The sequence below is a fragment of the Barbus barbus genome (assembly GCF_936440315.1).
Source record: "Barbus barbus genome assembly, chromosome: 28".
Lineage (NCBI taxonomy): Eukaryota > Metazoa > Chordata > Actinopteri > Cypriniformes > Cyprinidae > Barbus > Barbus barbus.
This window is the reverse complement of record NC_136756.1, coordinates 15,469,868-15,496,716: the sequence shown is the minus strand read 5'-3', so window position 1 is coordinate 15,496,716 and position 26,849 is coordinate 15,469,868. Positions and strand designations below refer to the sequence as shown.

Genomic DNA, 26,849 nt, shown 5'->3' with positions numbered 1-26,849 from the left:
TCAAAATCACACTTAAACACTTGCACATAAAAACACACCTGTCTTAGGAAAAATAAAGAAATAAAGTGTCATACCTGACATCATTTCCACCATGCGCAAACGATCCAAAACAGGCGGTGAGGATTTGCAGGAAGTGGAAGAGCAGGAAGACTTGCGGGTTGTCCTTCTCCTCCTTGTCCTCATCAACGCAGTCCTCCAGGACCCCTTCAGCAGGGGCCCGGGGCTCCCTTTTATCTGCTGCCAACTTCACATCCACGTCACCTTCCTCCGCTTCAATCTCAGCCTCCGCAACCGCGTTACAGTAGCTGGAATAGCTGTCATAGCGCAATCGCTTCTTCGAATAGAAGACAGTGTCGCCCACTAGCTTCTCACTGTCCTCTGGAGGAGGGGCGCTGGATTCCGACCGTATCAGGGGCTGCACCGGCATGCCGCAGATGGCTGCTGTGTAGCATGTATAGCTGTTGTTTCGGCGGAGGTGACGGTAGCTGTTGTCAGGACGCGAGCTGCTGCGTTCGTCTTCCAGGCGGCCCAGGTGGATCTTGTGTAAGAGGTCCTTGTAGAGACCAGAGTCCTTGTGAACGGTGTGATAGACCTGGCCGTCGCTGCGCATGTGTCCATCAAAGGCGAAGCCCCCATTGGACACGGGTGACTTGAGGCAGCCGTTGGTCATGGAGTTAGTGCGACCTGATAAAAAAAAAAAATTAAATAAACACATAAGATCAGCGTAGGACATTCTGCTCAGATGGTACCCATTAAAAACAAAAGTCTTTTACCGTACCATACACTCTGCCGTTGGGCAGGACAGTGCCTCCATTAGCCAGGCTGTTCAGCTCTCCTGTGGACCCCTCTGTCAGGGGCAGCACAGCATCGTTGCTGCTTTTTGCACCTGGTAGCTCTTTAAACACAGGGGCTTCCTCTTCCTCCTCGGGGATTTTATCCAAACTCTCATCAGAGATGCGGGAAAGAGCATGCTCCTTCTTCAGCCGACCTATTTTGAGGAAAAAATAGTGAGGAAACAATTGAATTGAAAGTCATATATTAGATATCAATAATAGGGATGCATGATATATCAGTATCATATTGGTTATTGGCCAATATTTGATTTAATTTGTTTTTTTATTTATATCACTCCATATTGGATATTTAATTGTGGATCATCTTATTTTCAGTATTTTTACATTATTTTACCTTTGCAGTAAACGAATGGTCTCAAAGTTCATCTTTACAAGCAATAAAATGCAATAATACTTTTAAATCTAATCTTTGGCAAATTAAAGGAGCACTCCACTTTTTTTGGAAATAGACTCATTTTACAACTCCCCAAGAGTTAAACAGATGAGTTTTACCGTTTTTGAATCCATTCAGCCGATCTCCGGGTCTGGCGGTAGCAGTTTTAGCTTAGCTTAGCTTAGATCATTGAATCGGATTAGACCGTTAGCATCTCGCTCAAAAATGACCAGAGAGTTTAGATAATTTTCCTATTTAAAGCTTGACTCTTCTGTAGTTACATCATGTACTAAGACTGACGGAAAATGAAAAGTTGCGATTTTCTAGGCCGATATGGCTAGGAACTATACTCTCATTCCGGCGTAATAATCAAGGAACTTTGCTGCCATACCATGGGTGCAGCAGGCGTAATGATATTACGCAGCGCCATGGTCTAATCCGATTCAATGATCTATGCTAAGCTAAGCTAAAAGTACTACCGCCAGACGCGGAGATCGGCTGAATGGATTCAAAAACGCTATTTTAACCCTATTTTAACTCTAGGGGACTTGGAAAATGAGCTTATTTCCAAAAAAAAGTGGAGTGTTCCTTTAAATATAAATGTATTATATTGGACATTATGTTATCATTACATTTATTAAATTGTATTAAACTAATTCACTTCAATAAGAAATGACTTTTAGTTTTTAGTGTCTTTTGGGCAAGATTTTTTATGCTTTTAAGAAACATTTAAAGCTCATCATGGCTGCATTTATTTGATTAAAAGTACAGTAAAACCATAATATTGTAAAATATTACCATTTAAAATAACGATAAAAATAAAATATATTCAAATAATGTTTTCTACTTAAATATATTATAAAATTAAATTCCTTCCTGTGATGCAAAGCTGCATTTTCAGCATCATTACTCCATTCTTCAGTGTTACATGATCCTTCAGAAATCATTCTAGTATGCTGATTTGGTGCTTAAGAAACATTTCTTATATTTCATCATTTTAACAGCAGTGCTGCTTAATATTTTGGTCAAACTGTGATTCTATTTTTAGGGTTCTTTGATGAGTAGAAAGTTGTAAAAAGAACAATATTCATGCGATATAAAAATCTTTTGTAACATTATAAAGGTCTTTACTGTCATTTTTAATCAACTTAATGAAAATAAAAGTATTAATTTCTTTCTACAAGAAAAAAAAACACTACCCCAAACATGAAATGGTAGTGCAATTTTAAACAAAATAATACAGAATTTATACTTCATGGTATCGGCCATAATTTTCATATCAGTGCACATAAAGGTTATTTGCCGAGCAGATGAGGGGAAGTAGGCAAGCTTTGTGAAACTGGTGAAAAGCTGAAAATTAAAAGCAGCATTAACAAGATTACAGTGAGAATAATATAATCAGGCAAACAATCACTAATAAACATGGATGATCCGTGTGTGAAAAACTGATATTAGTATGATTACAACTGGCTTTTAAATCGAGCAGTGATAATGAACAACAACAAGCACTTTAAATTAGTGCCCCACATATTTAATGCTAATGTCAGCTTTGCTCATAGAATTGACCTTCTCAGTAGCCTAAAACCAAATAAATAAATAAATCAGATTCCTACAACTCTAACCTCTCCCATGGGAAACCGCACTATGAAATAGAAATTCATAGTCCCTTGATCTGAAAACAAATTTAATAAAGCATGCAACAATTTAAAACGTCGATCCGTGAGTGAAAGCAGTGATTTAACATTTAATTTCATTAGTGATTCATTTCATTAAGACACTTCTCTCGATCAAAACATGTGGGCAGCCATTCTTGCACTGAGAAAGGTGCATCAACTGCACAAGGTCCGTGTGACTCATCTGAAAAAAAAAAAAACGTGATGTTCTCAAATAAACAGCTTCAGTTTATTTGCTTTTCATTTCTCTCAGCGTCAGTCGAACGCAACATGGGCCCACAAGCCAGAGCCAGCAAAAGATAGTCTTTACGTTACAGAGCAGAGCAGAGCAGCAGATGTTAGGCAAATCCTTCCCCTCCTGAGCTGGTGAAGATGCCTCATGCTGAGTCACATCTTTGATTTTTTCCGAAGCTAGATTAGAAATAACATCTAACTCAATGGCCAGATGTCAAGTGCAAAAACACGTACACTCTAAAAAAAATAAAAGTGCTTCAAGACGCCATAGAAGAACCTTTTTGTCTAAATGGTCCCATAAAGAACCTTTAACATCTGAAGAACCTTTCTTTCACACAAAAGGTTCTTTGTGGTGAAAGAAGGTTTTAAGGAAGAGATGGTTCTTTAAAGAACCTTTGACTGAATGGTTCTTTGTGGAACCAAAAATGCTTCTTCTATGGCATCACTTGAAGAACCTTTTGAAGCACCTTTATTTTTAAGAGTGTAGATCACACAATTTCTGCAAATGTAGTTAGTAATCACAACTATCCTCAGATAATTGATTCCTAATTGGAAAAAAAAAATTGAAAATTTAGGACAAACGTTACACAGAGGTCTAAAGCAGACGTTAAAAACACCTAAAATCAAGAGCCTGCAGGAGGGAAAAGGACAGTACGTACTTGCAATTTTCCTTCTCATCCAGGGGCAAACAAAACTCCAGACCAGACCGGCACATACCAGAGCACCAGCCAAGGTAATGAGGGCAATAGCCCAGACGGGGAGCATCTCCAAGCCCAATACTGCACAATAAAGAAAGAGCATGACACAGTCACACACATAAATACACTTTACTGTGAGATTTAAAAACAATCCGGTAAACTTATCTTGAAAGAAAAGCTATTTTAGATGGAAACTCTTAAAACAATGTTGTAAACATGGCCTATTCATTGACACTTAAGTGACAACAAACAAACTCATGTCTGGACGTCTCTTGGATGAAAATGTATTCAAAATAGTCTTACAGGGAGCTCCAGTGTACATGATGGAGAATGTGTTGATTCCGATGGTTGACGCATAGAAGAGGGGCAAAGCACGGAGACCATTGGGAACAGGGTCATCCTGTAATGAACAGATCACAGAAAGAGCTTAAACTCTGGACTTTATATACCACACAGATGTCATGAAGAAAGACAAAACACACCCAACGTTACATTCATTGCCAATTTCTTCAAAGTCACTGTAATTCCTTAGTAAATATAGATGCAATATTTTGCAGCATAAAAAATAATAAACGGTTGGTTATAATTTAGGCATAGCACATTTCAGTGTTATTTTAGTTTTATTTACATAGAATTACAGTACTTCTTGATATTTTGAATGAGCTTTTATTTTTAGATTTCTAGTGTTCATTTTAATTTCAAAGTTAATGATTTTTTTGTAAAAGTTTTAAAGAATTTTCAATATTGCTGTTTAGCTTTTTTCTTTAGTTATTTTAGCACTTCAGCTTTAATTTAATTCAGTTAGTTGCTAAGGCAACATTTCAAATTTTCTTGTAAGTTTTAACAGTAACAACACTGATTTAGGCTAAATACTCTCTTAAAGGGATTGTTTACTAATAATATATTCGATTATCATTTATTCATCCTCATATCATTCCAACCCTGTTTTAATTGTGAAACGCAAAAAGAGATATTAATCAGAATGTCCAAGCTGCTCTTTTCCACAAAGTGAAAGCTGGGTTAATGAATGACAAAATGACAAAAAGCTGTCTATTTTAGAGCTTTGCAGAGCAGAAAGTTTAACATACATTAAAAAAAAAAAAAAAAAAAACATGTAAATATATATTTAATACATATACAGTACACCATAAACACACATATATTATGTAAACACAAACTTTTATTTTGGATGTGATTAAGCGTCATTTATCAACTTGACCACTAATTTCCGTATATTCAGGCACAAAGCAATCATATGGCTTCAGAAGACTTGCAATATAGCATGTGAGAAGTATGGACAACTTTTATGTTTTGTTATCGTTTTATAATTTGTCATCCTTTTGGGAGCATGACATTACTGTATATATTGCATTTTACTTGCATTATCCAGAAAAGAGCTGCTTGGACATTCTGCTCTCCTACTGTTTTTCACTGAAGACAGAATGCCACACAGTTTTGGGAGAGTAAAAGATGAATTTTCGTTTCTAAGTGAACCGTTCCTTTAAACCACAGTCAGTGCTTATGTGGCCACAGGTAAGAATGTATTTTGCTGTTCCTAACTCTTTAAGGCTTAAACATTTAAGTGTTTACAGAAGCAGAGTCTACACATTTAAAAGATGAATTGCTGTCGACTGTACAGCAGTTGCTGTGTCATCACAGATGAGCTATTGTCATGCAATATAAACAGCCACAGGCACAGTTACTTGGAAATAGCTGAATGCATATTAAACAGTAAATATAAAGGGAACATGTGAGGTCTTATAAGGACCAGTGATGGACTGGTATACTGAAGGACTGGGTGAATGTCTCATATGTTTATACTGGATGTCTGAATCAAAAGCGCAAAACACTTAAAGCCTGTCTGAGCACTTTGATCTGTTTATTTTTTTCTCCCATTTTGACGTCAAAATTTGTCGAAGCGAGATCACTGAAGTAAGGCGATTGTCGACCTATGACTCACCTTGCTAAGAATGAAATATCTGATGATGAAGAAAAGCAGACCAGACATGAGACCAGACAGCAAGGGGGAGATGAACCATGAGGCAACTGCATCAAATAAATAGCAATTACTAAATCAATAGCAAGCCAATATAACAACACATAATGCTGCTAGAGGCACAAAGGCCAACAGGCAACTTTAAACAAATTACACATCTCTGTTACAAGTACAAGTACAACAAAAATAAGATAATGTCACTCCAGAGAAACAATACATAGCATACACTACCAATCAAATGCTTGGGTTTGGTAAGACTTTTAAAAAATGTTTTTGAGAGAAGATTCTTTTGCTCACCAAGGCTGCATTTATTTGATTAAAAACACTGTAAAAACAAAATACTGTGTAATATTATGCCAAGTAAAAATAGTCAAGTTCTATTTGAATGCCTTTTAAAATGTAATTTATTCCTTTGATGGCAAAGCTGAATAGTAATCACAATATGACCCTCCAGAAATCATTCTAATAAGCTGATATAGTGTTCTAGAAACATTGATAATAAATGTTGAAAACAGTTGTTGCTTAATATGTTTGTGACCATTTTTTTCAGGATTGTTTTGATGAATATATAGCTCAAAAGAACAGTATTTTTAATTGAAACAGTCTTTTGTAACATACATGCCCTTACTATCACTTTTGATCCATTTAATGCATCCTTGCTGATTAAAAAAAATGTATGTCTTTCTTACTGATGGCAAACTTTTGAAAAGTAGTGGAACATTAATTAGGCCACAGGAAATTAAAAACGAATTAGACCGCAGTAAAAAGCTGACCTTTAGCTTCAAAACGTTTAAAAAAAGTTTTCCAATTTTCTGGTGTGCAAATAACTACCACAATAAAACATAAAATAAAGAATTGCATAATGGATTTTTTTCTTACCGATTTTGACTAACTGCATCCACTGCACTCCTTTAGTGCCAATAGCAACCATGGAGAAGCCAATAGTAGATCCCACAATGCAATGAGTTCCAGAAATGGGCAACTTCAGAAAAGAGGCAATGAGCTGCCAAACCGCAGACCCTGAAAAAGACAGGAATATGAGTGGGAGGTGGAGCAACAAAAAAAGTCTTCCAGCCATATGTTCTCTTCCCTTCTGTCTTCAAAACAGATTCTAGACAGGATACTATTAAAATATTACAATGTATACATTCATGACCCAGTGATAAAAAAAAAAAACGTTATGTTGTTGTTGTTTTTTTTATAACTATCCATGCAGTTCTTGGAATTTTTTACTCTAAAAGTGAAATTTTTAACAAACTCTAGGAGAACTTGCTCTAAAACAAGTGATCATGACTCCCCAGAATCTGGCAGCCTACAGTAAATAAATGAATGCCTCGCTAAGCTTCTCCGTCATTAATCTTCAAAATGAAACATTGAGGTTTCAACTTTAAATGAACCATTACTTACCGACCATGGCGCTGACCTCTCCCGCCATCAGTACCGGCACTGTCTCATTGTATAAATTGACATCTATAATTCCCTTCCGAATGGTTTCCCCAACCTTGGCACCGAGGAGTATGGAGCCAAGGGTCTCAAATATGGAAGCCAGGATGCAGGCCTGACGTAGTGTCACCACCCCTGACCCCACCGCCGTGCCAAACGAGTTTGCCACGTCATTGGCCCCCACTGAAAATGCCAGGATGAAGGCTATGATGAAGCCAAGCACGACCATCCACAGGTACGGTTCCAAATCCATCTTGGCTTTTGTTCACACAAAGCTTCCAAATGAATCCCAAGCAAGCAACTACAAAGAACTGGGAAAAGGTGCTGTACTATGAAGGAAATTCTCCTTTGCCTGTTTTTTTCTCCCAACTTTCCCCAGGCTAAAAGAGTTCTTGGGGGAGAGGCACACTGCTAACTAAGCCGTTTAACCTCAGTCTGTCGAGTGCTGAGCAGTGTAGGCAGGAGAGAGCATTCCATTGTTTGGCCCTCTAAGTGTCCTGTCCACAAAGACGCCTTCAGCTGTCAAAACAAGAGAGACAAGGACATCATTAGACTGTATTTGAGCCTTCCTTATAGATCGCATTATGTAGCCTAAAAGACCATGGGAAATGGAAAAGTTGGAGAGACAAGTGTTGGAGACATCAAGGAACATTAAAGCTGGGAAAATCAAATAATTAAAATACAGGATTGGGAAACTAGAAACTCAACAGAAAATAACAAATGGTCAATAAAAGGATGTGCTTATCCTTCTGACGATGTTGATGATCAACTTCAAGAAATCAAACACTGGGATCTAAATAGGCCTACTGTTGAAAACACTGATCCTGTGGGGTTTTTTTCCCTAGTAATAAACATAAAAAAATTAAAGTGAAATGACAAAAATCAATATTTAAAAAAAAAAAAAAAAAAAAACAGCTCAAAGAGTAACAGGGTTGAAAACTATATGCAGGTTTGTATTCATTTTCCATAAATTTAAGAAAAAAAAATATTTGTTTGATAATTTTCACAAAAACAACTTTTCATATAAACAGCACAAAATAGTAAAGTAAAAAAGTTAAAAAATAAAAATAAATAAACTTCAACAAATGGTCAAAAAAGGTGGTGCTTAGTCTTCAGAAAATGGTTATTCTAAGAACTCAACCTTTAGGACACATCTAAATACAGCTTAAAACACTGCATATGTGCTTTGTCCTAGTAAGATGAATTCACAAAAATTCTTAATAAAAAAAATATAAACAAGACTGAGCAACAGGGTTGAAGATTAGCCACTCAGGAAGGGGCACACACTAGGAACTAAATGTTGGTTAGTAGTCATTTTCCAAAAAACTAAGAAAAATATTTGTTAATAATATAACACACACATACATATATACACATACACACATAATATTTCCCCCCCGCACACAATAACCTCAGTAACAGGACTGAACATGACAAACTTGACACCTTAACAAACTTGTCTTCCTGCCATGCTATAAAAAAAGTCCAAATAAAACTGTAGAAGAAGAATGTAACATTGTTTGGAAAAAGGGGGGGGGGGGGTCATGTGGTAACAGGATTAATAATCACAAATTTGTTTGACTGCAATGAAAAGAATATTTCAACAGATTACGGGAAGATTATGACGATATTATGACGTTACTGTATGACTTTAATTGTTGGATAGAGTCGAAAAAGTCAAGAATTTTGAAGTGAGACAGGCCAAAACCAGCATTTTTAGGAGGTGGTATATAGACATGTGTTTGTATGTTACAATTGAACTAGTATGAAAAGTTGCTATATTTAATTCAAGTGCACAATATAGTGATTTTTTAAATAATTAAAGGTTTGAAATAAAACATCAAATAGCATTACACAAAACAGACAGACAAAAAAAAAAACACAAGCACTTACATTAACTGGCCACCTTACACTATGACACCAAGGGCAAAGCGTTCAGGTGTGACGACAACGTGACTAACCCAGTGCACATCAATAACAGAATGTAACAGCGCAGTAAGCACCACAAAACAATCACTTCTGCTTCACACCTCCTCTTGGCTTGGTTTCAGATTAGAGTCTCCCACTGAGCCGAAGCAGTACAGCGAGTCGTGCTCCAGCTGCACTGTGCAACACTGCAGAGTCGCAGCCCCTAATACCCGCTTACAGCCTCCTTGCTTCCTGCTTTCCCCAGTCTAAGAATCTTAGTGGGTCAAATTCACTGGAAAACGGCAGGTCTGTAAATGGGCCACAATGTGCTCGGTGAAATCTGATCAGTCCTGTTTATCTGAACGACTGATCCCACACCACGGGGGGACAGTACGGTATTTACAGCATCAGTCAAAAGCTGATGACTGAATGGACTTTAAAGCATTACAAAGACACAGTATACGACCGTATATTGACATCAAAACCATCACCTGTAAAATTACAGAGCGTCCTCACCACAGGCCAAACCTGCAATGCAGAGGGTGAAAATCACTGCTCAGTGATACAAAAGTCAACTCGGAGGGGGGACAATGGCACATTCTTCTACTTCACTAAGCCTGTTGTTTAAAGGGAATTAAATGTAAACAGTGGGAAAGCTAGACTAATACATGCTCAAGGTACTGATAGAGTCACGTGAACGTCAACACCTCACGTATCAAACATCACATGGTTGTTGACTTTGTCACAAAGGATAGTCTGTAAAGTAGTCATGGTTATGTTTTAAGTCACCCTTGGTTTAAATGTGACAGAAAAGAGGGCATAATGTCTGAAACTGTCCTTATTTATGCAATTCAGTTAGGTGCAGATTCAGAAATGACATACTTCACCTATAAATAAAAAGAACCTGAGATGTACCTGTGTACAACATAGAGCCAGGACAGCTCAACCAACACAACTAGCACAGGCTGTACTCTCCAATAATGACGCATGCAAATACATTAAAATAACACTAAAAAACCTATATACGGAATTGATGTTGAGTACATATTAATTATATACTTACATAGTTTGGGGTTAAGAATTGTAAGTGCTTTTCTAAATGACAATAAAGATTCATAGTGTTACAAATAATTTATATTTCAAACAAATGTTACTTTAAACTTTAAATTCATCAAAGAATCCTTAAAAAAAGTCAAGATTTCCACAAAATAAAAATAAGCAGTACAACTGCTTGAACTAGTGAAGAAAAATAGTGTCGATCAATTTCTAAAGATGTTAAAACACATTCAAGCAATGGCTGTTGGAAATAAAGCACTTTTGAGAAATAAAATAATGTCTTATGCACACTATAGCAGCACTGGATTTTAAAGAGGTCTGCATTTGAGAACTAATAATGGTTACGACACATTTTGGGAAAACTGATGCAAAGCTAAAATACTGATACAGCCACGTGACATCAGGACAGGGCGATAAGCTGAGACAATTTGGATGAAATTAGACGCTTCTGCTGCTCTCGGAAATTTGAGGTCTATTGGTTTTTGGCCCTTCAGCAATCTGTGTGACAGCTTTAGCGATTCATTTGCTGACAGCTCTTGTCAAAGCCCATTTTTCATACTATTGTTGAACTGATTCCTGTTAGGAGAAAACTATCACCTTATTCAAAGAGATTAATCTGATATCAACAATAATCTGCATTATTATTTCAAGATTCATTTATATGTTTGACCTTGTTTTAAATGTGAGAAATTCACTCAGTTTGGAAGAAAAAAACAAAAAAAAAGAGATACATTTCAAGACATACTTAAAAGAACCGTTCATCCAAAAATTAAGATTCTTGGTTACCACTGAAATCCATTCGAATTCCACAGAAGTCAGTCATATTTGAATCAACACGAGGGTGAGTAAATACTGACAGAATGTATATTTTAGGGTGAACTGTCCCTTTAAGGGCCCATACATCAACAGCAACAACATAAAACATATGCACAAACTTTTTTTTGCAAAGGATATATTTCAGATACTCTAGGGTGAAACCCTCTAGGCTCAAATGTTCATTATGCATTTAATAGCTTTATTTAAAAAAATTCCATAAAATTCAAGTTATGACACTATGGGCTTTTAAACACTATAAACCCCTAAGGCACAAAACAAGCACTGGGAGAAGAATATCACTATAATACTAACTAATCTGAATATTAAAAGCATTCAGCTGATACTTTGATTGCTAAACACGGGAAGAGAGATGTGTGGGGTCCTTTTATGCATAATAATAATAATTATATTATGTATTCTGGCAAGTTTTCACAAAGCATTCCCCTTGACAATGACATGCCCTGTCCGATATATGAGGTACACACAGAACCTGTTGCATTCGACACGACACAAGAAGAAAGGAGAGTGCAGTAAAACGCATCTGTAATGACTGCAGCACTCTAAACTCTAATCAAGTGTACTCACCTTCGGGCTATGCAGTGCTCAGAGCTTTTCCTCTTTTTTTGTAATGTGGGGTCGGAAAATAACTGGAAAAATGGGAGATGAACAGATTAAATGTGAGGTATCATGACTGAAGCAATGGGAAAATGCCCAGCTGATGTGCTGACTTATGACAATGAAAGAGGAGCAATGAGACCGGTGAATGGATTCAGACAAAGAAAAGATCACAATGTTCTATAAAAGGAATTGCCCGATGAAAGTCAGACGTGTTGCAGGACAACAGCAGCTCGTTTCTCATTGAAAAACCTGTCACTGCAGTCTAGACTGCTTCTTAAATAGAGGTAGCAGCATCACAGGCCAGCCAGCCAATCATACACACGTTTAACGGGAGCGGTGGATATGATTGGCTAATGCAGCATGGGAAGAAGGCGTGACAGGAGAGATCAAGCCAATCAGAGTGGGGAGAGAAGAGGAGGGGTGGGTGAATCATTTCTAACAGTCAGGAAAAGGCATGCACCAAGGACATTCATTGGTGTATACACTGACTGCTGGCTCCATTATATCTGCATTATGTCTCTCTGAAGGAATGTAGCATCAAATAAACAACCAAATGGAAGAGAATTTACAAAAAAATAAACATCACAGAATTATCTCTCCTCGCAGTGGAGCAGCAGACAAACACAGTATTGTAAAATGTGTCAATACTATGGAATATGCAAACTCCCGTGGCACAACACATGAAAGGATGTCAATGGTATGCATGTCATTTGTATGGGGGAAAACACAGGTAGTGTCAGAAAAACTATTTTTTATTAGATATTTTAACAATACATATAAGAGACCAAAACAAAGAAACAAAACCAAACCAAACCAAATAATAGTCCTATTATTAGTAATAATATAAATTAGTAATTTGACAATACAAGAACAGCCTAAAAGACAAAAAAATTTAAAAAATGTGTTGTACTTGGACATAATTGTAGATGTTAAAGCACATTTCAAGTCCCTAGAATGGCTGTTGTCTTATAAAGGAATGACTGAAGGATGAATGTGTCTCACAGTAATCTCCTCCACAGTGAACGATTAAATCACATCTGCTTTCATAATCTTATTATAGGGCTCCCACACCTTTCAACCAATGAATTTGCATAATTTATTCATGACTAACTTTAAAATCATAACTTTTACATTCATAATTCAATATTTATTTTGAAAATTATTCTATATATATTTATATACCCATATATTATATTTAACTTCTAAACATAATTTATCTGTGTGAAGAATGTATCTTTAGAAATAAAATGTGCAAAAATAGCTATACAGGTCCTTTTCAAAAAATTAGCATATTGTGATAAAGTTCATTATTTTCTGTAATGTACTGATAAACATTAGACTTTCATATATTTTAGATTCATTACAACACAACTGAAGTAGTTCAAGCCTTTTATTGTTTTAATATTGATGATTTTGGCATACAGCTCATGAAAACCCAAAATTCCTATCTCAAAAAATTTGCATATTTCATCCGACCAATAAAAGAAAAGTGTTTTTAATACAAAAAAAAGTCAACCTTCAAATAATTATGTTCAGTTATGCACTCAATACTTGGTCGGGAATCCTTTTGCAGAAATGACTGCTTCAATGCGGCGTGGCATGGAGGCAATCAGCCTGTGGCACTGCTGAGGTGTTATGGAGGCCCAGGATGCTTCGATAGCGGCCTTAAGCTCATCCAGAGTGTTGGGTCTTGCGTCTCTCAACTTTCTCTTCACAATATCCCACAGATTCTCTATGGGGTTCAGGTCAGGAGAGTTGGCAGGTCAATTGAGCACAGTAATACCATGGTCAGTAAACCATTTACCAATGGTTTTGGCACTGTGAGCAGGTGCCAGGTCGTGCTGAAAAATGAAATCTTCATCTCCATAAAGCTTTTCAGCAGATGGAAGCATGAAGTGCTCCAAAATCTCCTGATAGCTAGCTGCATTGACCCTGCCCTTGATAAAACACAGTGGACCAACACCAGCAGCTGACATGGCACCCCAGACCATCACTGACTGTGGGTACTTGACACTGGACTTCAGGCATTTTGGCATTTCCCTCTCCCCAATCTTCCTCCAGACTCTGGCACCTTGATTTCCGAATGACATGCAAAATTTGCTTTCATCCGAAAAAAGTACTTTGGGACCACTGAGCAACAGTCCAGTGCTGCTTCTCTGTAGCCCAGGTCAGGCGCTTCTGCCACTGTTTCTGGTTCAAAAGTGGCTTGACCTGGGGAATGCGGCACGTGTAGCCCATTTCCTGCACACGCCTGTACACGGTGGCTCTGGATGTTTCTACTCCAGACTCAGTCCACTGCTTCCGCAGGTCCCCCAAGGTCTGGAATCGGTCCTTCTCCACAATCTTCCTCAGGGTCCGGTCACCTCTTCTCGTTGTGCTGCGTTTTCTGCCACACTTTTTCCTTCCCACAGACTTCCCACTGAGGTGCCTTGATACAGCACTCTGGGAACAGTCTATTCGTTCAGAAATTTCTTTCTGTGTCTTACCCTCTTGCTTGAGGGTGTCAATGATGGCCTTCTGGACAGCAGTCAGGTCGGCAGTCTTACCCATGATTGCGGTTTTGAGTAATGAACCAGGCTGGGAGTTTTTAAAAGCCTCAGGAATCTTTTGCAGGTGTTTAGATGATTAGGTTAATAGCTCGTTTAGAGAACCTTTTCATGATATGCTAATTTTTTGAGATAGGAATTTTGGGTTTTCATGAGCTGTATGCCAAAATCATCAATATTAAAACAATAAAAGGCTTGAACTACTTCAGTTGTGTTGTAATGAATCTAAAATATATGAAAGTCTAATGTTTATCAGTACATTACAGAAAATAATGAACTTTATCACAATATGCTAATTTTTTGAAAAGGACCTGTATATAAACTCAAAAAATAAACAAATGTATTTTAAAGATAATGTGTTAAAGGACCAAATAAGCTTCACAGATTTATTTTACTTTATTGAAAATGGTTTAAATGCTTAAATTTTCATGCTTGTTCAATGAACCATAAACAATAAATGTACATGCACCTTTAGAAAAGTCCTTAAAGGGATAGTTCACCCAAAAAAGAAAATTCTGTCATTAATTACTCACCCTTATGTCGTTCCAAACTCGTAAGACCTTCGTTCATCTTCGGAACACAAGATAAGATTTTTTAGATGAAATCCGGGAGCTCTCTGACCATGCATAGAAAGCAACGCAACTGAAATGTTCCCTGGCTCAGAAATATACTAAGGACATCGTTAAACAGTCCATGTGACATCAGTGGTTCAACCGTAATTTTATGAAGCTATGAGAAAACTTTTTGTATGCAAAGAAAATAAAAAATAACGACTTTAACAATTTCTCTCCTCCGAGTTAAAATCTTCCACCATTATGTAGAGTACCACAATGCATCCACATGCTTTCCTTGGCACGTAAACAAGGCATCTATGGCATGTCGTCTATGCAGGGTCAGAAAGTTCTCGGATTTCATCAAAAATATCTTATCTTGTGTTCCGAAGATGAACAAAGGTCTTACGGGATTGGAACGACATGAGGGCGAGTAATTAATGATAGAATTTTCATTTTTGTGTGAACTATCCCTTTAAGACACTTAAGGTTTACGGGCGGAATTTAAACGTCACAGTTAACATTAAAGAGCCCTTTTATATTACTGACTCTGAAAAACACCAGAAGATGCCCAGGGTTCCTGATTACCTGCATGAACTGCAATGTCGGTAATGTAAGATGCGCAAGACAGTGCTACAGGAAGATAGGAAGGACAGCTGATCATTCTTGGAGTGGCAAACCACATGTATCCATGTGTGTGTGTGTCCAGAAATGTCCAGGAACACACAAGTGCCTTGTTGGAAGATTAAAGTAACATCTCACAGCCAGAACTGGCAAATCTAGTCCATGAGGATGCTGCTGCTGGCCACACAAAATACTCACTGCCACTTTTGATATTGACACTCCATTCATTCAGGAACTCATTTGTACATTTCTGTTCATCACTCGTGTCTGTCAAAGTTTATGCATCAGTTGATGAACTTACTAAAATTTGTGCTAAAAATTAGCTGGGAATAAAAGCAGTGGGAGGACGTTTCTTTTTTGCTGAGTTTATGAAACCATAGGAAACTCCAAGACTGCCATACATGCAGAAGCCTTTAACGGCAGTTCTCTGCCTCACTTTCATTTTTGTTTTTCTGTCTTTCTTTCTTTCTTGCAGTGTTTGGAACAATCAGTGCTTTCAGGATAATGAAATCATTATCATGTGCCCCCTCTTTCACAGTCCACCTCTCTTGCTCTGAACACTCAGACAAAAGCAAAAGCCAGAGAACATGAAGAACGACCAACCCTCTCCAGCACATCACAGACTGCTCCACGCCACGCCACTGTCTGCAGCCACCGATCGACTCTCCCTAAGGTCATCCATCTCTCCGTCCTTAAAATAGCCAAACCTCCAGTAACAATCATTCATCCACTGCTGAGACAGTAGCTATAGGTGATAGCTGCAGTTATAAGAACACACTCTCCAACATGTGCCGTCAGAAGGGATGACAGCCTGTCAGACATTGTCATAAGCAATTGTGGGACTCATCGCTCTTACATCTACACAGCCCTGACTCACAGACTAACTGCAGCACATCATGCAGTGTTTCAGAACACAACACTTATATCTACTTGTCCTGTGGCACTAAGCTACTCAAAACAAGTCTGTGCGGCCTCGGGCATCATGGGAGATAATATATGGGTGGTCTGCAAATAACAATCCGTAAATAAGCAAATGACACATGCAGAATGCAATAAAACAACTTGTCTTTCTCTTCCTTTGTTGAGCTGACCAACCACAGAATATTAGCCAGTGTGTTTACAACGTATACAGTGTCCGTTGTGTCAAATAACATGACATTACAAATGACCAGTTTCGTTTGTCAATAGGGATGCATTTATTTTACAATTCTGACTGATACTGAGATATATATATATTCCATTCTATAGGACTTTATTGTATTTTTTTGCCTAAATAAAAAAAAGTAAAGCTAAAAGTAAATTATAATGTACACTCTGTAGAATTAGGAATTTATTTTTTGTCAAATGTTTTTTATTCAGTCATCGAATAACCTTACAATTATCACAAGTTCCAGGATTAATTCTTATATGCACTTACTGATTATATAGAACTTACAAAAAACAAAATAAAATAAAAACACATACACATTAAATGTAATACCCTTCCACAGCCTGTTAATATACAATACAGTGACATTCATAACAACTTTTAAGTTACAATACATTGCATTAAGGAATAGAATTGCTCAAGGTAACAGAACAAGGGCCCCAAATCTTGTGAAATTGTCCAATGTTAAAATATTAATTTTGTGATTTGCTAAAGATTACATTTAACATTAGCATGTTTAAATATTAACTTTAAATGAGGTTTAGATGGCAAAGCTAATGTTTTTTTTTTTATGGAAATTAACATGTATGATTGAACACCCATCAACCAATACCAATAAAATGTAATAAAAAAAATCTTAAATATCAGCCTTTTAATAACTGATATGACTCCAAATACCAAAAAATGTGACATTCCAATTTTTCTTAGGAGTGGAATGATACTTTTATTTTGTCTGTTTTATGTATTTTGATGATTACTGCATTTCATTAATAAGAGGAAGTGGCAAGTTATTTTTATGTAAAATAAATAATGAACTGGCGTACAGACGGCTGTCATACATTAAGTTTTAATTGTCCTGAATTTAGACAGAAATTCTAAATCAAACTGAATATCACGAATCAAATCAGTCAAAGATTTACAACCCTGATCTTCACGCTTTCAGACTTCATTTTTAAGTTCGTGACAGTATCCTACATCAAAGAAGTGCTCAAAATCAACAATGACGCTCCAGTACATTATAACCCCGCACAGACATTGATGGTTTCAGATGTCTGCCAATAGCTACTTTTGCACTGATAGAGGGTGCTCACTTCCTAAGATGACCCTAGGGTGCTGGAAATAGTCGTGACACATGAGGCTGTTCAGAGACAAGAGCAGCTGTCCGTGCACATATTCTATCATCAACTGTAATACATACAAAACACCCTCACAGGAATACGAACAGGAACAAAATGAATACAGACACCCTCTTGAGTGCACACCACTCCTACTCCAGTGCCAAGCAGTAATTTGATATTTTTAGATGGGCACTCTGCTGTCTGTGTGGTGTTGGCGCGAGTAATAAGTGCTGGTTGGTGGATGGTTTATGGAAAATATTATTTTAGAAGCTCCCATTCATGTTTCCCAGCTTGAGCGCTTTGGAAAGCTTAGGTGTTACGCTGTTAAATGTCATGCAACCACGCTGCTCACAGTGCGATAAATTTCCAAATTAAGACCTGTGGTTGGTTAGTAAAGGCCAAAGAAAAGGCCTTATGCTACTAATAAACATACTATTTTGTCATTAAAGACCCCATGAAATGGCTTTGATAAGTGCAGCTTCCTTCTTGTACTGACGTATTTACTCTTAAAACAGGAATAAGAGGTAAGGCATAGCAAATGGCCTGTCCCTTTTTCTTCCACAGCCATGAACCATGATTTTTGGCTTGGTGCTAAAATACTATTACTAGTCATGGATAAAATACAGTAATCTGTATAGTTTTTTGTGTCCTTATAAAAATTTTTAAATAAATAATGCAAAACTGCAGTTCATTCAGAGAATTTGTTAGGCTTAATGTCAAAGCATCGATGAGTCTGATAACTTTTCACAATCTGTAAAAAGAAAATAAGTCTTCTAAAAAGGCTAAAATCAATATTAAAAAGTGGCACAGGAGTGACAATTTTATAATACTTTTAAAAATCATGCAGTTTTCAGCATCAAACTGTATTCGGTAGGTTGTGTCGCTAAATATGGAGCGGTTTTATTCAAGTTCCTTCAAAGGAGATGCCAAAGATGATCATAACCGATGTCTATCACAAATGGAGATTGATATCAAAACGTTTTGATCTTGATAGGTGTCCATTTCAGCAATTCAATAATATAAAGGTAACACTTTAGTATAGAGACCAATTCTCACTATTAAGTTGCTTAATAGCATGCCTGTTATTAACATATCGGCTGTTTATTAGTGCTTATAAAGTACATTATTCTGCATGACCATGTTCTACATTCCTAATCCTACCCAATACCTAAATTTAACTACCTTACGAACTATTAATAAGCAACAAATTAGGAGTTTGAGGCAAAAGTCATAGTTAATGGTTTGTTAATAGAAAAAATTGGACCTTACAATAAAGTGTGACCAATATAATATAATATATAGGCCTAATATAATATTTTATGAATATTTTAATAATTACTTGTTCTGACAGAAATATACTTTTAATATTACACATTTACAGTAAGGCTAAAAGCCCCAAAACTTCCATTTTCATTACATGGTGCCTTTAACTTAGATAAAATACAAAAGGATGTTTATCGTTGTTGTTTTTTTATTCCATTCCTTCAGATGCGAGCTGTATTTAAAAAATTCTTGCTTTTACCCTGAAGGAGGGAAGAGTTCTCTTTTGAAAACATCTGCAAGTCTCCCGGTCATTTTCGGAGATATTTTGACACATTCGCCAAAGTTATGTTCTAACGGCTCGTTGACAGTGTGCCTACAGCAACATCTAGCGCACTAGAGGCAGCCTGTGGCTACTGGCGACCTGTCTTTGTACATTACCCTAACATGCCAAGAGAAATGAGAACTACAGTCACGATAGCTTTGATTATGGATCTACATTTTTTCCCGGTGCGTCAGTCGGATTTGTTTTTTATACAATTGTGCAATCTCAAGACTGAAAGATTCAGTGACCATTCAGGCACCATTTACTGACAGGTCTGAATTTTCACCCATTAGCCCAGTGTGCAAGCAGCCCTACAGTGTCTTCAGGGACTGCTTCCAGTTGCCGAGGAGTGACAGCCAGACAACAACAAGCATCCATGTATTTCCATGTGACTAAAAGAGAAAACAAACCCTCTTCAGTTCTTTACACACACTAAAGTGCATACTGGCAAAGCACAGACTTGTTTGATGGTGAGAAGGGCATGTACAGGGTGTTTCTGTTCTTCCTCCAGTTTCCTTAAGTAAACAGCAGTTCAGGGTGAGGCTTTGCGGATTCCTCCACCAAATTTATTGGAGGGCATAATTAGAGTTACTCAAAACCTAAACAAGAAGCAAACATGTGCATTTTAGGCATTTCATTTTGCAACAACAACCAAACTCTTAACACCACTTAACCTGGTCATAAATTGAGCCACGGCACTTTATTTAAAAACCCATTCATCCTCACGATAGCTTAATAGAGTCCATGGCTTCACTTCGAGAAGCAACACAATGTCCCACATTCTTGTTTAAAAACATTTCAGAACGTCGCCATTTCATAAACAATGAGAGACTAATGCAGTCACAACCTCTCCTCCCTCTTATGTCATGTTTTTTTGTTTAAATGTCTCTTAGGTGGGAGTTCAGCCACAATGTTCTGCTACAAACAGTACCATAACCTGTTCCGACATCTTCACAACACCGTCATGTTGCTTTACAGAGAGAATTAGCCATTGTGTTTAAAGAGCACCTCCCAGCAGTTTCTCAGACATATCAATGACTTATTGTTCCTTTAGTGCTGCAATGGGCATGGTAAATGGGAAACTTGCCTTCCTTTGAGAATGCCAACCGAAGAGCGGGATGTTGTCGGGGATACACACAAGGCTGTTTTGTGAGTACTGGCATTCAAAGCTCAGAGGGAGCGTATGGAAAGAATTGTGAGAAGAGCAACATGGAAGATGGGTAATTCACCCCCAGTATTGTGGAAAAGTCTTATTTCTTAATTAAAGGTGTAACTCATCATCATACTATTGACAAATTTATTCATTATCAGCATTGAAAAGTTAATTTAAAAGGTAAAAATAAAAAAAAACACAATTAAAAAGTAAATAACATTTTTCAATTTAATATTTTATAGAAATTCATGAAATCCCATGTGAAAAACGCAGACAGAATCAGGGAATCCAGTCATAAACACGGAATTTACTGTATAATGTGGAATGTCACAGAATTTGCCAAATTTTGAATAAATCAAAAGGTCATATAAATCAAAACATGACATGGACTAGTGTCTGTGAATATTAAGCCACTCAGAGAGTGTCTTCATGAGCATTTTACCATTTCTTTTGAGAAAAACTATGGTCATATCATATACCAGGGGTTTAGCTCAAACTTGCCTCAACACACCTGCCTGGAAGTTTCGGGTATACCTAGCAAGACCTTGATTGGCTGATTCAGGTGTGTTTGATTAGGGTTGGAGATAAACTCAGCAGGACACCGGCCCTCCAGGACCAAGTTTGGTGACCCCTGTCATATACAAACAGAAACTTAAAGGTCTTCACAGGCTTAACTTGAAGAAACAGTGACAGAAATATTTTACTTAATGTAATGATAGTACTACTACTGCTGCTAATAAAATTATTAAAACATTATTTATAAAGGAATTTTTCCCAGAATTTATTTAGCCAAAAAATGCAAATGCACAACAAAAAATAAAATAAAATAAATAAAACAATAATATATTTTTAATTAACTAGAGATGTTTTTGATTAATGAATTAATGAAACCATTAAAATGGAATCCAGAAAATTAATGGAAAACATAATTTGGTAAAAAATAAAACTGAATTTGAGAGAGAAAAAAAAAAACATTTAATTGAGCCTTTTCATAAATTATTGTTTAATATTGTAAGTTTCATGATTTCAATTAATTAAGATATAAAAACATAATGAAGCATAAAAGCCAGATCAAATTATACCTATATATGTTCGATACGATACCTTGAGTTCGATAATGGTTCCTGAACGATACTTTTTTCGATACCAATTTTATGAAATCAGTTTTAACAAGATTACATTATCTCAAAAAACTTGGCTTTATTTTTTCAGCTTGTTGATGTTTATACAGACTCAAGAATCATCTCCTGAGCCACTGCACAAAGGAACAAAATATATTCAACACAATAAATCAGTGAAAATAGTTTTAATAAAGTTTAAATAGTTTTCAGTTTACACATCAGTTAGGCTACGTTTACACTAAAAGTAAAAAAAAGTCGTGACGTATTGTCAAGTATGGTGACCCATACTCGAAATTGGTGCTCTGCGTTTAACCCATCCAAGTGCACACACACAGCAGTGAGTAGTGAACAAATGCACACACACACACACACACCGTGAACACACACCCGGAGCAGTGGGCAGCCATGCTGCGGCGCCCGGGGAGCAATTGGGGGTTCGGTGCCTTGCTCAAGGGCACCTCAGTCGTGGTATTGAGGGTGGAGAGAGCGCTGGACATTCCCTCCCCCCACCTACAATTCCTGCCGGCCGGGGGCTCGAACTCGCAACCTTTTGATTACAAGTCCGACTCTCTAACCATTAGGCCACGACTTCCCCCACGACACTAGTGCGTGTTCGTTTTAAAACGCATAGCTCAGACAGAATCATCATTTCTATTCATTTATTCTTGGTTGTTAAAGACTTCAAGAAATTTAAAATCTTTATCCACTTTCATAAGTGGGTGTTTTATTTTCTTATACCATGTGTTTTATTGTTATTACATTCTGTGTTGTAGTATGTCTAATCCTTTGAATGCATAAAAACTTAGTTTATTCAAATTTATTCTTAAAATAGCCTTATGAAATGTTTTCTTTTTCCTCAGAAATTCTGTGTTCTGTATCTGGTTTTCAAATGAAGGCATAAAACATTAATTTGATTTATCATTAAATTATTGAAAATCAAACTTTATTTATTTAGGCAAACAAAGGGGATCTACTATTAAAATAAAAACATGGAAGATATGTTGTGTGATCATTACTTAAAAAAATAAAGTTTTAATAATTGTAATAGTAGCCTAGTAGTAGCAGTATGTACACTCTGCTGAACAATATTAATTTATTTCTGCCGCAGTGTCTTCCCAGTTAAACCGAACTTTTATTTTGCCGGGTTGCCGTGAATACCTTTACCGTTCTGTGTGTATATGATATGACGCTAGTTTTACTCAAATCAAACGGCAAAATTCTCATTAAATCACACTTCAGTCTGTGTGTAGTAAACAAAATCAAGAGCAGACTGCTCCGTACGCTTTCGAATCGCTCTAAATTTGGTACCGAACCACGAGACTTTTTTCGATACTCGATGGTAGAGGCAATTCGGTCGGTGCTTAAAAAGTATCAAACTTGATACCCAGCCCTACTGCTCTGATTCACTTCAGCCCCTGGTATCACAGTATATATTTGTACTTGTTGTGTGAATGCCACTTCTGAGCAACATTAAACTATCTATGTAAAAAAGACACTTCAATGCCTCCTCAATACCACCCATCTATAAGATTTTAACTGGCTTTAAAGTTCAAACTCTTTATTCACTCTGCATTGTTTAATGTTAACTAAAGTGTTTGTTAATAAACTCATAAATCACCAAGACAAAAACGGGCAAATTGGCTTGAACCTGACCATTTCTTTTTTTAGTAAGTTCAATAACTCAGCAAACACTTATCTAATGTAGGCCTGGCTACATAAACACTAAGCGACTGTTGCTGTCCGATCCTATCTCAATATGTACACACGGCACATGCTGCTGCACATGATGCTCTAGCATGAAATACAGATTTGAAACTCATCTCTGCATGTGTGTAGAAACATTCACATACGTGTTTAATACAGAAACTAATAATCGATTTTTAGGCATTCATTGATCATTATTCATCATTCTGCCCATTCAAAACTGTGGAGAAGTGTGTGAACTCAATAGCAGGTGAAGTTTGTTTCATAGGTCCATAAAAGGACTGAAATCTGATCTACCACTACATGATATCAGCACTGTGAGGAAGACAGAGCATGAAAGGCTTCCAGGATATTTGAATGCCATTTAAATAAATAATTTCAGTGTCTTGTTTATCCGATTCATCTCTCATACTATATTCCAATCAAGAGCAGATTGAACACCAACTGTAAATTGTACGCACAATACATACACTAGAAGATGAGGGAGTCTAGTCACATTCATTTCACACGTTTACACAATCGACTGTATTATTTGTCCATTATGGTCTTCATCTTTAACTGAATTAACTGGCCATTTTACCTGAAGCATAAGTTACTCAATATAACAAAGGATCGATCCTGGATATTGACTGGTCAACACAGCATCCATGTTATATTGAAGGATGTTCTCTATAGGAGAACTGCTTTTTAACGTTAACATTAAACCGTCAAGACAGACCTACAGTAAGAATCGAGGTTGTTAATTGGTGGTTTTGTTAAATCTTCAGTTTTAAACCCTGCCTTTAACCTCGTGTAAAAGTACATTTCACACTTGTAACTTAGAAATGGGGGGTAGCATTGCTTTTCATCCTTCTGCTGTGTAAATCCTGCATTTCAGTGCCAAACTTGTACAGTGAAACAATGCGGTGTTAGAATGTTGCGGTTAAGGCTGGAATACACTACATGACTTTTGCCCAGATTTTTGGCCCAATTTACAGTTTGGAGAAGTTGATACTAGTTGCTGGAAGTCAGAGACAATCTGCAGATCGGATCTGACAGACTACATAGAAATTCGCGTAGTGTATGTTTGATATTTTCCGATTTTAGAACACACTGCTTTCATTTGTAACGTTTCTCCTAGCTACAAGGCTAACGTTTCCGGTTGATGTGATCGGAAGAAATGATAGTGTATGATCCTCAGTCATTTAGTGTATGTTAGCCAGTTCTTCCTCTGTGACTGCTTACATAGTCGGTATGTGTATGATGTCTAGCGTATTAAAATCTGTTCATGTTTGAAAGGGGTCATCAGCAGAGGTGGGTAGTAACGAGTTACATTTACTTCGTTACATTTACTTGAGTATATTTTTTGGGTAACTAATACTTTTAGAGTATATTTTAAAATGGGTACTTTTACTCTTACTCAAGTATATTTTTAGAGAAAAAACGGTACTTTTACTTCGTTACTGTGGGCGACTCTCCTCTCGTTACTGTATCTTAATGCAATACAAGTTAAAAATGCTTCAGTTTATTCCAAACGCGCCGTCTACTTTTCTCTGGGCAATGAACAATGCCCATTCGCGAATGATTCATTCTTTTGAGTCGATTCTATTTAAAGGCTTTATCAAACCAGTTGGCAAACCAGTGAATCGGTTCGCGAATCAGTTTGAATGATTCGTTCAGTTCCCTGCCGCACGCGCTGAGTCTCTGAAGCGGTTCTCACTCAGATAACAGAAAGTTTAAAAACATCAAGAGCGCTGAAGACGTGGCTTTGGATCTACAGTCAGTTGAAAGCAAATCTGCAAAGGCTTGTTTGTTTAGAGCTAACGTTATATGAAGATCTTTTATTAGATGAACACCGCGTGTGCTGTCTACTGTTCCACAGGTATAGGCCACGATACCACTATGACATTACCAGTTTGTTGTACATGTACCTTACATTAAATACAATGTATAATTTATACATTAAATAAGCTGTCACAGAGTATGAAATGAACACCCGCGAAACCCAAGTTAGCTCTGCGCAGCGGCGGGCGGCCTGTTCTAGACACAATTAATCATATTTTTACAATATTTACGCTTGCAAAAATATAGGCTACATTTGTTTACATTTTGCAGAACAGAAGATCCGTCAATATGCATTTGTTTCGTTATGTTCAGAGCTGTCATGTCAGGCGTTTTCAGAGGTTTCAGTGTCAGAGGTTATAGGATAATACATAATTAATTTACTTTAAAATATAATTTAATTCAGTGATGCAAATCAGAATTTTCATCAGCTGTTACTCCAGTTTTCGGAGTCATATGATCCTTCAGAAATCATTATAATATATCGATTTATTACCAGTTTTGGAAACAGTTTTGCTGCTTAATATTTTTTGGAACCTGTGCCATTTTGTTCAGTATTCTTTGATGAATAGAAAGCTAAAAAGAGCAGCACTGATAATAAATCAACATGATTTCTGAAGGATTATGTGACTCTGAAGACTGTGGTAAAGGCTGATGAAAATTCTGATTTGCATCACTGAAATAAATTACATTAAAATATATATATATATACAGGTCCTTTTCAAAAAATTAGCATATTGTGATAAAGTTCATTATTTTCTGTAATGTACTGATAAACATTAGACTTTCATATATTTTAGATTCATTACAACACAACTGAAGTAGTTCAAGCCTTTTATTGTTTTAATATTGATGATTTTGGCATACAGCTCATGAAAACCCAAAATTCCTATCTCAAAAAATTAGCATATTTCATCCGACCAATAAAAGAAAAGTGTTTTTAATACAAAAAAAGTCAACCTTCAAATAATTATGTTCAGTTATGCACTCAATACTTGGTCGGGAATCCTTTTGCAGAAATGACTGCTTCAATGCGGCGTGGCATGGAGGCAATCAGCCTGTGGCACTGCTGAGGTGTTATGGAGGCCCAGGATGCTTCGATAGCGGCCTTAAGCTCATCCAGAGTGTTGGGTCTTGCGTCTCTCAACTTTCTCTTCACAATATCCCACAGATTCTCTATGGGGTTCAGGTCAGGAGAGTTGGCAGGCCAATTGAGCACAGTAATACCATGGTCAGTAAACCATTTACCAGTTGTTTTGGCACTGTGAGCAGGTGCCAGGTCGTGCTGAAAAATGAAATCATCTCCATAAAGCTTTTCAGCAGATGGAAGCATGAAGTGCTCCAAAATCTCCTGATAGCTAGCTGCATTGACCCTACCCTTGATAAAACACAGTGGACCAACACCAGCATCACTGACTGTGGGTACTTGACACTGGACTTCAGGCATTTTGGCATTTCCCTCTCCCCAGTCTTCCTCCAGACTCTGGCACCTTGATTTCCGAATGACATGCAAAATTTGCTTTCATCCGAAAAAAGTACTTTGGACCACTGAGCAACAGTCCAGTGCTGCTTCTCTGTAGCCCAGGTCAGGCGCTTCTGCCGCTGTTTCTGGTTCAAAAGTGGCTTGACCTGGGGAATGCGGCACGTGTAGCCCATTTCCTGCACACGCCTGTACACGGTGGCTCTGGATGTTTCTACTCCAGACTCAGTCCACTGCTTCCGCAGGTCCCCCAAGGTCTGGAATCGGTCCTTCTCCACAATCTTCCTCAGGGTCCGGTCACCTCTTCTCGTTGTGCTGCGTTTTCTGCCA

The 26,849-nt window shown here is 37.2% G+C and overlaps 1 protein-coding gene across 1 annotated transcript in view; it reads right to left on the bottom strand.

Annotated features, from left to right (window-relative positions):
* The window catches only part of slc20a2 (solute carrier family 20 member 2), a 43,573-nt gene that overhangs the window by 13,884 nt on the left and 2,840 nt on the right, over positions 1-26,849 (bottom strand). The window contains exons 2-8 of the mRNA XM_079383318.1: positions 7,236-7,790; positions 6,708-6,848; positions 5,793-5,878; positions 4,136-4,232; positions 3,794-3,913; positions 779-988; positions 75-684 (exon numbers count right to left, since the gene is read on the bottom strand). Of these exons, the coding sequence (XP_079239444.1) occupies positions 75-684; positions 779-988; positions 3,794-3,913; positions 4,136-4,232; positions 5,793-5,878; positions 6,708-6,848; positions 7,236-7,524 (1,553 nt within the window). The 5' untranslated portion in view covers positions 7,525-7,790. The remainder of the gene's footprint in view (positions 1-74; positions 685-778; positions 989-3,793; positions 3,914-4,135; positions 4,233-5,792; positions 5,879-6,707; positions 6,849-7,235; positions 7,791-26,849) is intronic.